General features: G+C 41.4%; 1 protein-coding gene across 3 annotated transcripts in view; it reads left to right on the top strand.

The window, feature by feature from the left end:
• The first annotated feature begins 2,268 nt into the window (after positions 1-2,268).
• The window catches only part of JAM2 (junctional adhesion molecule 2), a 54,975-nt gene continuing 42,516 nt past the window's right edge, over positions 2,269-14,727 (top strand). Inside the window, exon 1 of one of the 3 annotated variants that reach the window (XM_066208585.1) lies at positions 2,269-2,548. In XM_066208585.1, the coding sequence (XP_066064682.1) occupies positions 2,497-2,548 (52 nt within the window). In that variant the 5' untranslated portion in view covers positions 2,269-2,496. The remainder of the gene's footprint in view (positions 2,549-14,727) is intronic. The other 2 variants (XM_066208595.1, XM_066208586.1) reach the window with 2 other exon arrangements.

Below are 14,727 nucleotides of genomic sequence, written 5' to 3' on the forward strand. Positions count from 1 at the left end.
GATAACTGTTAAACTGATAATTTCAAACAAATTCTTCCATTTTGGGTTTCATGTGTTATTTAATGAAAACATTTCTATACATTCAACTTTAAGAGATAAAAAAATCCAGATAGCAGCCTTGTGCTCTTCTAACAAAGTACTTAACAGTATTTAAAAGAACATCATTGAGCAAAGTACATAGAGAAAAAGTGTATATATTAAATGAACTACATGTATTACAACCACTTTTCCAATAATTCTCTAAATGCCTTCAAAATATTGACATTTAATTTCTGGTGTTTCCTGCAGCTGTGTAAAGCAAACAGAGAAACCATGACCTAGTCATTGCTGAAATAAAAGAAGGGAATGGAAAGAAAATAACTGTACTAGAAAAAGTCAGAAAAAGGTGGGGGAAACAATCCTGTGCACTAGGAATTTGCTTCAGTTGCAAGAGAAATGAAACAGTGACCAGAAAGAGAGAACTTTAGTCTGACCTCATGCTTATAAAAAACCTTATCATTTAAATGGATTTATTATAGTATAAGAGCTGTGTTAATGAATCACAGAATCATAAAAAGCTTTAGGTTGGAAGGGACCTTAAAGTCCATCTCATTCTACCCCATGCTATGGGCAGGGACACCTTTCACTAGACCAGGTCACTCAGAACCCCATCCAGCCTGGCCTTGCACACTTCCAGAGATGAGGCAGTCACAGCTGCTTTGGGCAACCCATGCCATCATGCTCACTGTAAAGAATTTCTTCTATATGTGTAACCTGAATTTTTCCTCTTTCAGTTTGAATCCATTACTCCCTGTCCTGTCACTACATTTTCTGATGAAGAGTCCCTCTCCTGTGTCCCTTCAGATACTGGAAAGCTGCTGTGAGTTGTCCATGCAACCTTCTCTTTTCCAAGCTGAAAAGCCCCAAATCACTTAGCCTGTCTTCATAGGTGAGGTGCTCCAGCCCCCCATCAACTTGGTGCCTCCTCTGGACTGGCTCCAACAGGTCCCTGTCCTTCCTGTGCTGGAAGCCCAGAGCTGGATGCAGCCCTGCAGGATGGGTCTCACGAAAGTGGGGCACAGGGGCAGAGCCCACTTCCTGCCCAGCTGCCCACGGGGCTTTGGATGCAGCCCAGCACAAGGGGGCGCTCCTGGGCTTCCAGAGCTCACGGCCATATTAGTTTTTCATCAACCATCAGTATTAATAACATTCTATTGCCTATGCTTTAATTTCATACTGCCATTTCTTAACATTCCCCATATTTATACCTTTTCCACCACTCTTGCCCTATATTTAAATGTTATATCAAGACAACATTTCCATCATTGTCTGACTAAATAGTAAAGCAGTCCGACTGAAATCAATGAACCTTTGTATATGACTAAAGCTATGATGTGCTGGGACACACAAAACCTTTGCTGTTTTTAAAGAAGTGTTACATGTGTTCTGTATACATTTTTTCCACATGAAAAATAAATTAAAAAGATTTTGCCATGAAGAGCATCATGGCATCATACTTCCTTGCTCTCCATTAAAATAGCTGTTAGAGATTTTATTTATAAATTATCTTTCTTCATTTTGTTGCTCTCTAACAAAATATAGCTGACATTGCTGTTTTGATTACAAAAAAAACCCCCAAAACCCTCAAAACTTGTGATACTTTTCTTGTTATAGAACTGCTTTACATCAGTGGTAATGCATTTGTAAAATTCATTGGAAACTACTCAGATATACTATTGTCAGGATGAGTAATTTTCCTTGATTCATAAATTTGAAGGGCCATTACACCACCTGTATATTTAACCAAAAACTCTCCCAGTCTGGTATAACATAATAACATAAAAGGTTTTGAAGGTCACTGTGGGATCCATCTTCTTCTTTAGGTGGGATTCTATCCAGTCCACCTGTACAGACAGGCAAAAGGAATCATTGTGACTTCTTTCGCCTTAAAACAGCGCCTCACCCTCACATGGCTTTTTTTTGTCACCCGGAATATCCAAATATTTGTTTCGTGATTTCACCTCGTCATCCCTACTTCTACCCCGGGGGGGCGGGGGGGGTTGCCTGAGGGAAACGCACCAACAGGGACAACGCTCTTCTTTGAGAAATTAAACCTTTTCGTAATGAAAAGTTTATTCTGTTGCAACACATGTCCTACCGCTTATGAAGATGTCCCATCTTAAAAACAAATTAACAAAACGGGGAGAAGAGCTGCTGGATTCAGTACAACAAAGCCCCCAGGATGCGCGGGAGCATTGCTGGGGCGGTAGAGAAGAGGGATGCTCCCGGAACTGCTGCCCGCCACGGCTTCCCGCTCTAGGGCGAGCGGCCAGGGCACATCCCCGCTCCAGCCCCGGCTCCTGCGTTCGGAGCGGGGAGACACCTCCTCGGACACGTTAAAAGTTTGGGGCGGCTCCGGGCTCGGAGGAGGCAGAGCACGGCCGGTTACTGTAACAGCTCCGCGGGCGCTGAGCCCCCGGCCCGACGGGCACCGCCCCGCGGCGCCTCCACGGGAAGATGGCGAGCAGTTTGCGCCTGCTGATCCTCGTCTACGTGGGGGTCCTGAGCTGTAAGTGGTCGCGTCCCTGTCCCGCGGGGCTATCGCGAACCGCCGCCTCGGGGAGCTCCCCGGGTCCGACCCGCTACGGCGCTGGGCTGAGGGGGGACGGTGTCCGCGAAATCTCTATGTGCATGTTGAGGGGGATGGCTCCTGGAGGTGTCGCGTGCCCTCCCTCATTCCGGAGCGAGCGCGTCTCCAAGAGCGAAATGCAAACGAGCGCGTCCCCCGCCACAGCCGGGGCGGTGTGCGCTGATTCTTTCCATGTATCTCTTGTTTTCGTGCAGATGTAACCTGTTTAAGGCCGGCCTGGTTGCGTTCAAGTCAGCGGCCGTCTGCCGCCGTGCAAACTTTAGGATGCGGGCTGCATAGTTTGTTTTTCTGATGGGCTTTACAAGGTGAATGAAAAAGGGGCGGAGGTGCGTTTTCTGTTGCCAGCACTAGATACTTCATCTTTGGAACAGACTTGAGTTTCAATACTTGAGTATTTTTATGGTCCTAACTCCTTTAAAAAAAAAAAAAAAAAAAAAAAAAAAAAAAAAAAAAAAAAAAAAAAAAAGGGTAAGGTTAGAATGAGTTGGACAAAGATTCCCCAGCCAGAAAGCATGCATAAATAGTAGGAAAAAGCAGAGAGTGGGGCCACATACCAGCAGAGAGCCACTAAATTAACACAGAGTTGGTAGTGCCAGTCATGATAAGGCTGTCACTTTCAGATCACATCTTACACTGCTCCTGTTCTGTGCTTCTTGTGTCTTACTGATGTTTTGGAGAAAGGGCTGTACGTGAAAACAGTGTTTTGAAAAGACTTACGTAGCACAGTCTTGCAATGAAATGACCACCTAAGACCAGCCCAGGATGGGTTCTCAATCCGCTGTAGATGTGGAACATCCATGGTACTGATGCTTGATATATTTTGAGGTTTACCTTTCATTCCTTTTAACAGAGCATTACCTAACAGAAAGCTCTGTGTGTGTATACTTCGTTTTTTTTCCCCAGAGTCTGCAGTGGAGAGACTTGAAGTTATGCATGTCTGATAGGTCTTTGGCTTGGAATTTTTTTTTTCCTCACTTTTTTCTCCTACAAGGCCTTATGGAAATGTTGGGCTGTTAAATGAACAGCTAGTGCAGAAATTCTCTTTCACATATTAATTAATAATAAACTCATTACTTCATTTTTTCTTAATTGCATGATATATCTGAGCAGGTGAAACTGCTGGGGGTTTTTTTGGTAACAGGTTTCAGTGTGTTCAGGCTGCTCAGCCTTCTGGTAAGTTGTCTGTTGGCAGTGCTGACTTTGGCTGCTAAGGAAATAATAGAGGGTGCAATATTGTGCATCAAAGTCTGGTGCCTGTGTTGTTATCAGACTTGGAGGTTTCTTGTTGCTGGGCTTTTTTTTCCCTTCCTGTCCCAGTTCCAAAGAAACACTAGGTGGAAAGCAAATTTACAAGCAAGATGCTGATAAGAAGTCTTTTCATGAAGAAAGTGACTGTATATGTGTGGGTGTGCAAATGCCTATTGTTTGTGGGAGCCAGAGGAAACCCAGGCAGAAATCCAGGCAACCAGAAATCTGCTGCTGCTTCTGTGGCTGGAGTGTGTTCACGTGAACAGTAAGGCTGAGTAATTCTGGTGTCCAAGTCAGGTGTATGGGCTGAGCAGTTTCTTATGTGGGACCCATGTGCTCTGGAGATGGTGGGGAATGGGCAGAAAATAGTGGGGAAAAGGAAGTAGTGGTTGATACCTCACAAGCAGCATAGGGGTTGGCCTCTTCTCCCAGGCAACCAGCAACATGGCAAGAGGACACAGCCTCAGGCTGAGTGGGAGGAGGTTCAGGTTGGACATCAGGAAGAACATGGAAAACGTTGTAAAGCATTGGAATGGACTCTCAGGGAGGTGGTAGGGTCACCCCTGGATGTGGCACTCAGTGCCCTGGTCTAGTTGTGAAGGTGTTGATTGGTCAAAGGTTGGACTCAATGATCTTAGAGGTCTTTTCCAGCCTAAATGTTTCTGCAATTCTGTGGTTATATTGTGGAGCAGGTGTAGAAAACTTTCTTGGTAGCTGAGTTACAGAAATTAAAAGCTGTGTAAGTTGGTCACAGGGCACCAGCATAGCCAAGGTAGATGAGGTTTGGATTGTTTTTCATTGAGAACTTGCTAAGAAATATTTATAACCTGCAGAAATTGTAGTTTCTGTGAGCTAATCTTCCCTTCCACATTTAATTTAGGGGAAAGTAAGGGAGATGGGGTCTTTAATCATGTTCTCTCTCAGCACAAGCTTCTGGAACTGACATATGAAAGTTGTGAAAGGTGCCACAGGATAAGACTTGTGAGCTCTGTTGGCAAGACAGAATATGTACAGAAATCATTGCTATTAACCATCATGGCTTCATGGGAGGAGATAGGGTATACTGACCAACTGGCCTTTCTGTGAAGCATCTAGGTGTGATTTTTCTTAATATTAGTGCACATTGAAATTAAACTTCAGCTAGTGATGCTGGAAGCAAATGCAGTACAATGTGTGTGTGTGTGAGAACAATGCAGAGGCAATAAATAGTAGTCTTACCTAAATATTTTATGGAGCTCACTGGGGTAATTTGAGCAGTAAATAAAGTGATATTTTGTTTATTTGTTTATTTTGGCCCAAGAAAATCCCACTCCTTATTCCTCAGAAATGTTTCACTCAGATACAGAGATTCTTGACCAAAAAAGTCTTTTGTTTCTGTCCCCCCAACCCTGAAAAGAAATCCTAAAGTATGACTGCATTGCTGTAGGAATTGACAGTGAAAGTGTTTAAACTATGTTTTCTTGACTATATGTGATACACAACTGATGTACTCAAAATTGAGACCATTGTCAACCCTCAGTTTTTGTTGAACCCTCTTTGTTTGCTGGATTAGCTTGGTTAGAACTGATTTCTAAATTAGGCCATATTCAGGTGAGATGAGATTTCTTAAATCTGTAAGACTGCATATTACTCCAGTAATATCTGTTCAACATAATGCTGTAAAGCAGACAGCCTGGTTTTGGAGGAAGAGTGGGTAAAGAGGCATCAATTGAATGTTCATTCTCTTGCTAGTTTAGGTGAGAAGCAGTATTTCTTTGCTAAAGGCTGCTCAAGGTTTAGAAACATGCACAGACACAGACACTCCAGCATAAGTTGTAGGAGGAGAATAAACTGCTAATATATAAACAAACTAATTACAAAAAACCAATGTTTGATTCTAGTCTTCAGCCTAACATTTTTCATTTATGACTGTGGTGAGACTGCACAAGATATCCAGATGCTTCTAAAACCAATACAAATTGACATGGTGGGAAAGACTATTTCTGTCTTTAAAAGGGATATATGCTTCTCTCTAGCTTGTTTAATAACCTTTACAATTCCACGCTCTTCCTTCGATCCTCAGGGCTCAGAAGAAACTGGCTATGAGTTACTGGCATGTCTCTCAGAAATCATGTCTTTTACTGCATTTCAGCAAGTCATGCTGTTTTGCTTAAACCTGCACATGCTGCTTAGAAGGGACTCTGTATTCCTGAGAGGGCTCAGCCAGAAGTGGTGTTGTTCTGTCTCCCTCCTGTCTCTCTCTAGCAGAGAGGAGGCAGAGAGACCTCTTCCTTGACTGGCCCCATTGTATCATTCTTCTAGGTTGCTGGCCCCACAGACTACTATTGGATGTGCAAAAGAGAAAATGAAGGGTGGCTGTTTTCCCTCACTGCATACAGGAGACAAGAAGCATGCTTGGAAATGTTACATCAAGACAGTTGCAATTCCTTGTTTCTTTTATAAGGTGGATGTATGCAAGAGGAGGACTTGCTTTTGTAATTGCTTGACCTCTGAGGTCCTGTTTTCTCAGCTTTAAAGTTGCAACAATTCTTTGTTCATGTTGTAGTATACATATTTCTGGTAGTTGTGAATATCATAGGGCATCTGGCATTAATAATGAGAGTTTAAACTACCACTGTGATTAGCAGATCTAATTGAGCCTGGATGAGGTCTTCCCATTGCCTATTTAACTGAACTACAAAAAGATATTTATGTGATTATTTCCTGTATTACACCTGTAATTCCTGCAGCAGTCTGTTTTGGTAGCTGCCAGGTTATGCTTCAGAAACTGGCTGATGCTAGAGCAAATGATTTGGTGAGAATACAGAACAGAATACCTGGTTTCACCTTTCATGACCTAGAGCTACCAAACTTGTCTGTCCACTGACTAACTCCAGATGTGATTTGGGGTGTGTGCAGACTTGTTTTTAAAGAACTGAACTAAAGATATTACAGCAGGCTCTTACCCTTCCTGCAAGGATGCCCCAGGTGCTTTAGGTTTTCTCAAGTGCTGGTGGTCACTAGGGAGAAGTCTTCCTGTGAAATATGGGAGAATCTCCTTGTACATCTGACATTAAGAATATTCAGTTTCCTCATAAATTCCCATGAGTAAATAATAGTAGTATTTCTTCACTGAAGATAGACAGTGACACGTATGTGAACCTTCTGCAGTAAGCAAGCTTCCTTTGTTTGAGGGGGAGTAGGTTTGGGTTGGTGGTTTTTTTAGAGAGCCAGGAGCAACTAGTAATATAGTTCTACAGTTGGGATGTAAAAGTTTCCATCTGGTATGATCTACTTAGAATCCATCAACATTCAAAATGTAATCTTTGTGTTGGAGCACTTCTGAAGATGCTTGCTCCCTGCACATGGTGAACCCTTTTAGGAACACTTTTCTTAAATTAAGGCTTACTGTCATACTTTTCCTTAGAAATGCTAGAAGTGACTCCAGTGCAAATGCTTATGTAAAGGAAGGTTACTTAGAAATGTGCACACAGCCAGAAGTGTCCACATTGCAATATAAATATCTTGTGTATTAAAGCAATTGAAGCACAAGATAGACATTTGTATTTGTCCTTGCAGATGGTTTGCCAGGGCCATATGGAATGGCTAAACTCCCTTGAAGTTCACTTGAAATTATATAACAATATCAAGCAAAACATAATTTGCATAAAATAGTGTTCTTGGGGATGTGTACAATGAGCTGACTTATTGCTGCTTTTTCTTGTTTTGCTGGGTTTTTTTTCTCCATCTTTGTGGAGTATTGCATATATGCGGGAAAAGAGATGGTTTACAAGTTCTTACTGTCTAGTTCAGTGGCTAGTTCAGTACCATGGGGTGAGCACTTTTATGGAAGCAGAGGGAAATGTTGTGTGGAAGCTGTTTATTTTGTTTAAAGTCATTCATTCTATTCTGGTTAGCTCACCCCCTCTCCCGCCACTCCCACCCCACTTTTGTTAAGCTAACTTTGTTACAGTTTTACTTTCTGGCATGTCTTCTCCCATCCCCAGTACTTTTGAAAGAACATCAGTTTTAGCAAAAGATTTCTGCAGAAAAGCCTGTCATGTCTTCCTCAAAGCACTGTGATTGTGCTGTAATTCCACTTCAGGAAGCTTAAAACAAATATTATGGTGCCTTGTAATCAAGACACATTATTCGTTTCCTTCGTCTAAATGCTGGGGTTTTTTCAGAGAGTGGAATATGTATTTCAGAGAATGAGACAGCAGATGAGGCTGGAGAAGCATTTGGATGATTGCCAGAGCTTGCGCTCAACTGTGTTGCCAAAGTCACTTTTTTTCCTGGAGGACTCCAATTAGTTTTGTCACCTCTGTGCTCACAATATATCATCAAGTACTCAAGTGCTTACATAAAATTTCTCAAGCCAGGCAGAAAGTAAGCTTGGCAACTGAACATCTGGTCCTGTTCACTTGTTGGTTTCTAACACAGTGGGAGGAACTTTTGGAGAAAGAAGGAGGGAAAATGGCAATTTCTGAACAAGACAAGTCATGTAACAGTCGTAGTTGTTGAACCACTAGTAAGTCTGTAAACCTTTCTGGTTAATAACAATTAAAGCAGGCATCCAATTTCTCCCAAAGATTATTTGCAGGGGAAAACATGAAAAAAAAATCTGGTAATGAACCTTTTCAATGATTGCTTTTTAAAAGTTCAAAACTTAGCACTTTTTAGTAAGAGATGGAAAAATAAAACTTTAATTGAAATAGCAATTTGATTCTGATTGTTTAAAGAGGTAGGAAATGGTCAAATTTGCGCTGGAAAGAACAGACCCTACAAGTATGAAGTTTCAATAGATATATTTCATAGCTCTTAGGTGGATTAACTTCTTAAGGATTGAAAATGATTTTGACCCCATCCAAAGCACTGGATCAGATTCAAAGGGGAACAAAACATATTACTATCTGGATGGTAAAATGACACATTATAAGATTATTTTGATACTAGATAATTTTAAAAAAACGGGCTTTATTTGTTGTTTAGAAACTTTGAATATATTAGTCGGAGATAATGATGTAAAATTTCTGACAAATTACTTTTGCTGAAATTAATATACAATGCAAAATGATTGTATCTCAGCCTGCAGAAACTATCCAGTATGAATTCGGAGACCATCTGGGGGGTGTTATGCTAAGGACTTGTGTATGTTTGTTAGAGTTGGACAAGCATTTGTGCTTGGCATACTTGTGAAAATATGAGGAAAATATATGCAGAAAACCAACATTTGAATGCCTATTATGTGAATCAGACAGCAGTTTGCCACTAGAATGTAGACAGTATTTGTCTCTGGAAGCCCTGGCTCATAACTGAAGCCTTCTAGGAGCTGGCAAAAATGAGTAAAAAAATGTTGGATGTTAGGATTTTTCCTTTTTTTTTTTTTTTTTTCCTTCTCTCAAGGAATTTTCTTCCATTTGTTGCGTAAGAGATGATAATGATATTACTTACGAGACAAAAGATGTAGCTGAGAAGAGGAGAAGGAGGAAGGGTGGAGTTGGCCAACCTCTTAGCTGGAGGGCTTTCTCTTGGGAAGTGCAGAGATACCATGAGATTTTGGCTGAGGGGTGGGGGGGGGCAGGGTCACTGGAGCTGGGCTCTGCTCTTTGCTCTCTTGCTCTCAGAACCGGAGAGAATGGTTGGGTTGGTGCTGCTGCAGGGAGAATTCGCTGCCTCCATGGAGTTCTGTCCTTCACTGCTTCTCCTACTGTGGGTGAACCTTTGCTCATAAGAGCGGCTGTTGTACTGGTACATTTTTGTGAAAAACGAGGTTCACTTTCTATGTAAATTTTAAGAAATAGATTTAATAAAAAAATAAGATAATCAGAAGATAAAAGACAAAGTATGGCCAGCCGGGTGACTTGGCATTCAGCCAAGTCCACACACTGCTATATCAGAGTCATTCTTTAAATACCCTTTCTATTGCATCAGTCTGTTGAATATTCATATTTTTCCATAAACTAGGTTCCATATTCCAGGAACTGTTCTGCATGGTCCCTCCTTGGGTCTGCCTTTTTAGAGCATGCGTGTTTCTTGGCTGTCTCTTCATTATCACCTCCAGTTTGGGCCTTGGTCCATACTTTCCTCAGATGGTGGATGCTGATAGTTGGTATCTCAAAAGCAGGGTCTTCTTTACCTGTTCACTGGATGTTATCCTGACCAAACACACAGTTTAAGCATACTATATCAACTACTACCACTTATGCCTAACTTTCTTTATTAATAGCAGAAGTAAAAACTTATATCCTTACCACAACGTTATTAATCATATAGCACATATCTTGTGAAAAGCCAACTTTATAATATGTATTTATAAGTTTTCAGCACCCAACCTCACTGGAAAGGACCCTCACCATTGGGTGCATTAGGAGAAAACCTGGGATCTCGGCCCACTGCGGAGGGAGCATCTCTCGGCTGCCACTGTGCAGCCCCTCTGTCTTCTGCTGCTGCTTTGGACTTTTTGCTACATTTTAACCTGACAGGCCATGTCCACCCGGACATGCCACAGCTCTGGAATTTTCGTCACTCGTTGTGCTCGCTTCTGCTGTTCCAACCTCCTGCTCTGAGGTTCCTGTTATAGTCCATTTTGCCATCCGGAGGGGCGCAGGGACTGGCCGCAGCCCCCTTGCCCCCCCCTCCACCCTGCCCCCCCTCCACCCTGCCCTGAGTTTCTATAGGAAGCCTTATTTCTCTCTCTCTCTCTGGCTAAGCCATCATAACCACATTGCGAGGCAGCTGAGCTCGCACCACAGTACCCCCTGCAGCCATGGGGGAATCATCACACCTGCTCTGCCCAGCTGGGAGCCAACAGTGCCCCTGCCCGCTGTGACCGTAACTATACCAAAACAGGAGGTTGCTTGATGGACGAGAGAAGGCTGTTAATGGGTCTCTGGGGATTTTTTCTGTATGCTGTTGTTGTTTGTTTGCCTTGTTTCATACATACATACGTACATACATACATACATACATACATACATACATACATACATACATATACATATACATATACATATACATATACATATACATATATATATATATTACAGTAAAGAACTGTTATTCCTTTTCCTATATCTTTACCTGAAAGCCCTGTAATTTCAAGGTTTTAATAATGTGGAGGAAACAGGGTTATATTTTTCGTTCCAAGGGAGGTTCCTGCCTTGCTTGGCAGGCATCTGTCTTTCAAACCAAGACAAAAAACATCTCTAAAACTATATCTGTAGAACACATTGGTGTGTTTAGGTGCATGTTCTGGGTCACTTTTGTGCTCTAGTATTCTTATGTTTGCATAAAATTGTCTTAAAAGTAAATATTGATTCTTTGCACTTTAGACTGTTGGGCCACCTAAGCTGAATTTCTGCCCTTTTTTCCAGTCTTTGAGGAGGCCACCCACCAAGGAGAGAAATTCTCTCTTAAACTCCTGGCTTGTTTGTATCTCTTGTTTAATGTACCCCTGAGCCAGATTGACTGGGACTTTTGGAAGTGTAACAAGACTTTGATTCAGCTTTGATACTGTCCAAAATAGTGATGCTGAGCACTTCTGAAACTGGGATTCAAGAAACCTGTCCAAGTTATTTAATAACAAAAGGCAGTGTTCTGTATTTGGGCAGTCTGATTCTCTGCCTAAATAGAGAAAAGTCTGGGTGGGGATGAGAAGTGATGGCTTTGGTATGGCAGGACATGAGAGTGCTGTTGGCCAGGAACCCCTGCAGTGCTTCCCTCTGAGGGTGGTGAGACCCTGGCATAGGTTACCCAAGAAGCTGAGGCTGCCTCATCCCTGGAAGTGTCTAAGACAAGGTTGGGTGGGTCTTGGAGCAACCTGGTTTAGTGGAAGGTGTCCCTGCCTATGGCAGACGGGGTGGAATGAGATCTGGAAGAAGGTATATTCTTTATTAACTTCTACCAGATTAATGCCTATTGTTTAATTGCTTGAAACTTAAAAGTTTCCAGTCAGGAATTTATACTGCACATAAACAACTCCATCTTGTTTCAGATGTCTGCAACTCTTGTAGGAATGATTATATAGAAGAGGACTATCTCAAAACCCAAAGTATTAGAATATCAAAAACAGACATCTCTGATATCTTCTTAGCACTGTTCAGAAACAAAAACATGTGATTAATGTTGCTGGGTTGAGTTCTTTTGTTGTGTTATTGGTTTATTGGGGAGGTGGGTGATTGTCTCTGTCCACTGCTTCAGCACTTCCCCTCCCCCTGCCCCCCCCCAAGAACAGACATTTATCACAGGGTTCCCCTCGAAAGGTAGGGTAGATCACCATTTTTTAAAAATTTATTTATTTATTTTCTTTCTTTATGCTCTAATGTCCACATAAAGCCCAATTAAAAGTCCATTAATAACAATGTTCAGATGGTGGAAGAGTTTGTGCAAAAAAGGTCTTTATCCTGCAAGAAGCATCAGTAGCTTTGCATTTAAACGTCAGTAAATATTTTCATGTGAAAGGTAAATGTTTTATTTTTAGTCAGTATTTGATTATTATTTATATCTTGCAATGAATGCTGCTGTGGCCCTCTGTTCACCAGCATAATTGTGCTCCCTGGTGTATTAATGTGAGTGACTGAACCGTGAGAATGTCATAATCATTTGAGAGGCTTCTATAAGGAAAATCAGCATTTCAGTATTGGAATAGAGCAATACAGCACCTGAAAATGTAAAAAAAGCTGAAGGCTTGGGATAGACAGATAGTAACAAGCACTCATAAGATTTTGACGATGTTATTGTATTATTGGAATGACTAGTAAAACAAAAATATTGAGACACTTGAAATTTTCTGGTAACATTCAAGCTGGTGCCTGGGAGATAGAAGTAAAATAGGGAGATGCATCTGCAGTGGAAGTATGGTTAGATATGAAAAAGTGGCATTTTGGGTGGAAGTAGTTTATGGGTTTGTTACTTGCCAGGCTAAGAAGCCTTCACATAATTTCACTTCCAAGTCAATTGCGTTTGTTTGGGTTTTTTTCCCCTTTCCTAAACAAGACCTACATCCTGGGCATCAGCTAGTGCTGTTTGAATCATGTGATACAGAGGTTTTATGAAGTGTATTAGGCATACAGAGTAAATGGAATTATTCTCTTTGTTCAATGAAGTGTTGTTGAAATGATGGCTGAGGGGTATTTGTAGAAGTTAATGTACTTATAGCACTTGTCTTCAGACTCTTTCAATAAATAATGTTTTGGGGGATAAAAAGTCATCTGGGAAAGCTCTGTCAACAGGGAATCAGCAGTATTTGTAGAGAGACTAAAAGTTTTTTCAACTCTGCTTTTTCCCTGCCACTGTATACTGTTTCTTATTTCATTTATGTTCCAGTTGTATCTCTAGCTGAGTTCTCAAAACAGGAACAATCCACACACAGTTACTACTCACTTTCCAGTTGTGTTTAAATTCTTAGCCACCTTTCTAAGGGGTAAGAAGGGAGGAAAAACAGTACTACAGAGGCTTTGTCCAGTTGCTGAAAGGCAGTGGCTTTCTAATATAAGTAGCTGTTGGGAGGACTGATTTTTGTGAGAGAAGAATAAAGTGATGTCGCTAGAAGCATTTACACATATTTAAAATTTATTCAAAGCTTTTGAAACTATGTGAACAGAGAAAGAGGAGGGAGACAGCCAGTTCTTGTATGTACAGACTTTCAGGTGCAGAACATATTTCCTGAGCTAACCCTGTCTCAAGGCACACTCTTTAAATACTATGTTCAGTGTAGATATTTTAGTAACTTAAACACCCTCAGTTTTGGAATGGGACTAACCAGTTTTGAAACAGGAGAAATTATCTACTGTTTTATGTTGTCGTTAAAGCTGCAATCCTGCAGCTGTTTGCGGTGTTTGAATCCTCTATACCCTTATGGAGTCCAGCTGAAATCTTGCAAGTAAAAAAAATCTGATTATTTTAGATTGCCAGTTGTGTTTACTGAAGGGTAGACAGTTCATTCTTAAGCTGCCTCTGCTGTGGGAAGGGATATGTGTACTGGGTGGACATATAGTCTCCAAGGAGGTTTTATGGCTAAATGGGATAAAAGGCTTTGGTATAAAATTAAACTGTTTAAGTAGAAGATATGTGTAGACTTGGATATGAAGAGTTGCATATGAAGAGTTGCATTACATATCTGTAAACTCTGAAGTGGATAATCTTCCCTGTGTAAGAGTAATTAATTTTGTCCTGTAAAGAACCTATTCCTTTTTCTGCCCTAAAACATCACCTGGCACTCATAAACAATAAAAACTTACAGGCTTATTTTTCAAAGGTTCTTTCAGCAAAACTGTTGAGCTTGGGCTGAGCTGGTGATGAGTTTCTCTTTGGGAAGAGAAATGCTGGTAGCAATGTATTATTCAACAAGCCATCTTACACTGTTTCTTGATTTCTTGGCCACTCATAGCTCTGCTGATGCTCTGTACCATCCAGGCTCATTGCAATAAGTTCAGCCCTGCAACAACAGTGGAAATAAATCTGTAAATGTACCTAGATCCTGCTATTAAAACAAAATTGTTCTGTGAATTTAGAACTGACCTCTGAAGACCTTATTTTGTGTTTGGGTTCCTTGTGATCACAGTGTTTATGCTGATGTGCATTTGCCTGAATAAGCTGTTTCCCAATATAGTCCTTGGACTGTTCTTCAGTCAAAGCGGTATTATTTTGTCTTAATCAGGACCAGGGCAATGATTGTCCCCCTGTCCTGGGCACTGGTGAGGCCACACCTCAAATCCTGTGTCCAGTTCTGGGCCTTCACTGCAAGAAAGACATGGAAGTGCTGGAGCATGTCCAGAGAAGGGCAACAGAGCTTGGGAAGGGTCTGGAGCACAAGTCTGATGAGGAGCAGCTGAGGGAGTTGGGAATTTTCAGCCTGGAGAAAAGGAGGC

This window comes from Chamaea fasciata, unplaced genomic scaffold (genome assembly GCF_029207755.1).
Source record: "Chamaea fasciata isolate MVZ Bird 193981 ecotype frontalis unplaced genomic scaffold, bChaFas1.0.hap1 SCAF_2, whole genome shotgun sequence".
Taxonomy (NCBI): domain Eukaryota; kingdom Metazoa; phylum Chordata; class Aves; order Passeriformes; family Sylviidae; genus Chamaea; species Chamaea fasciata.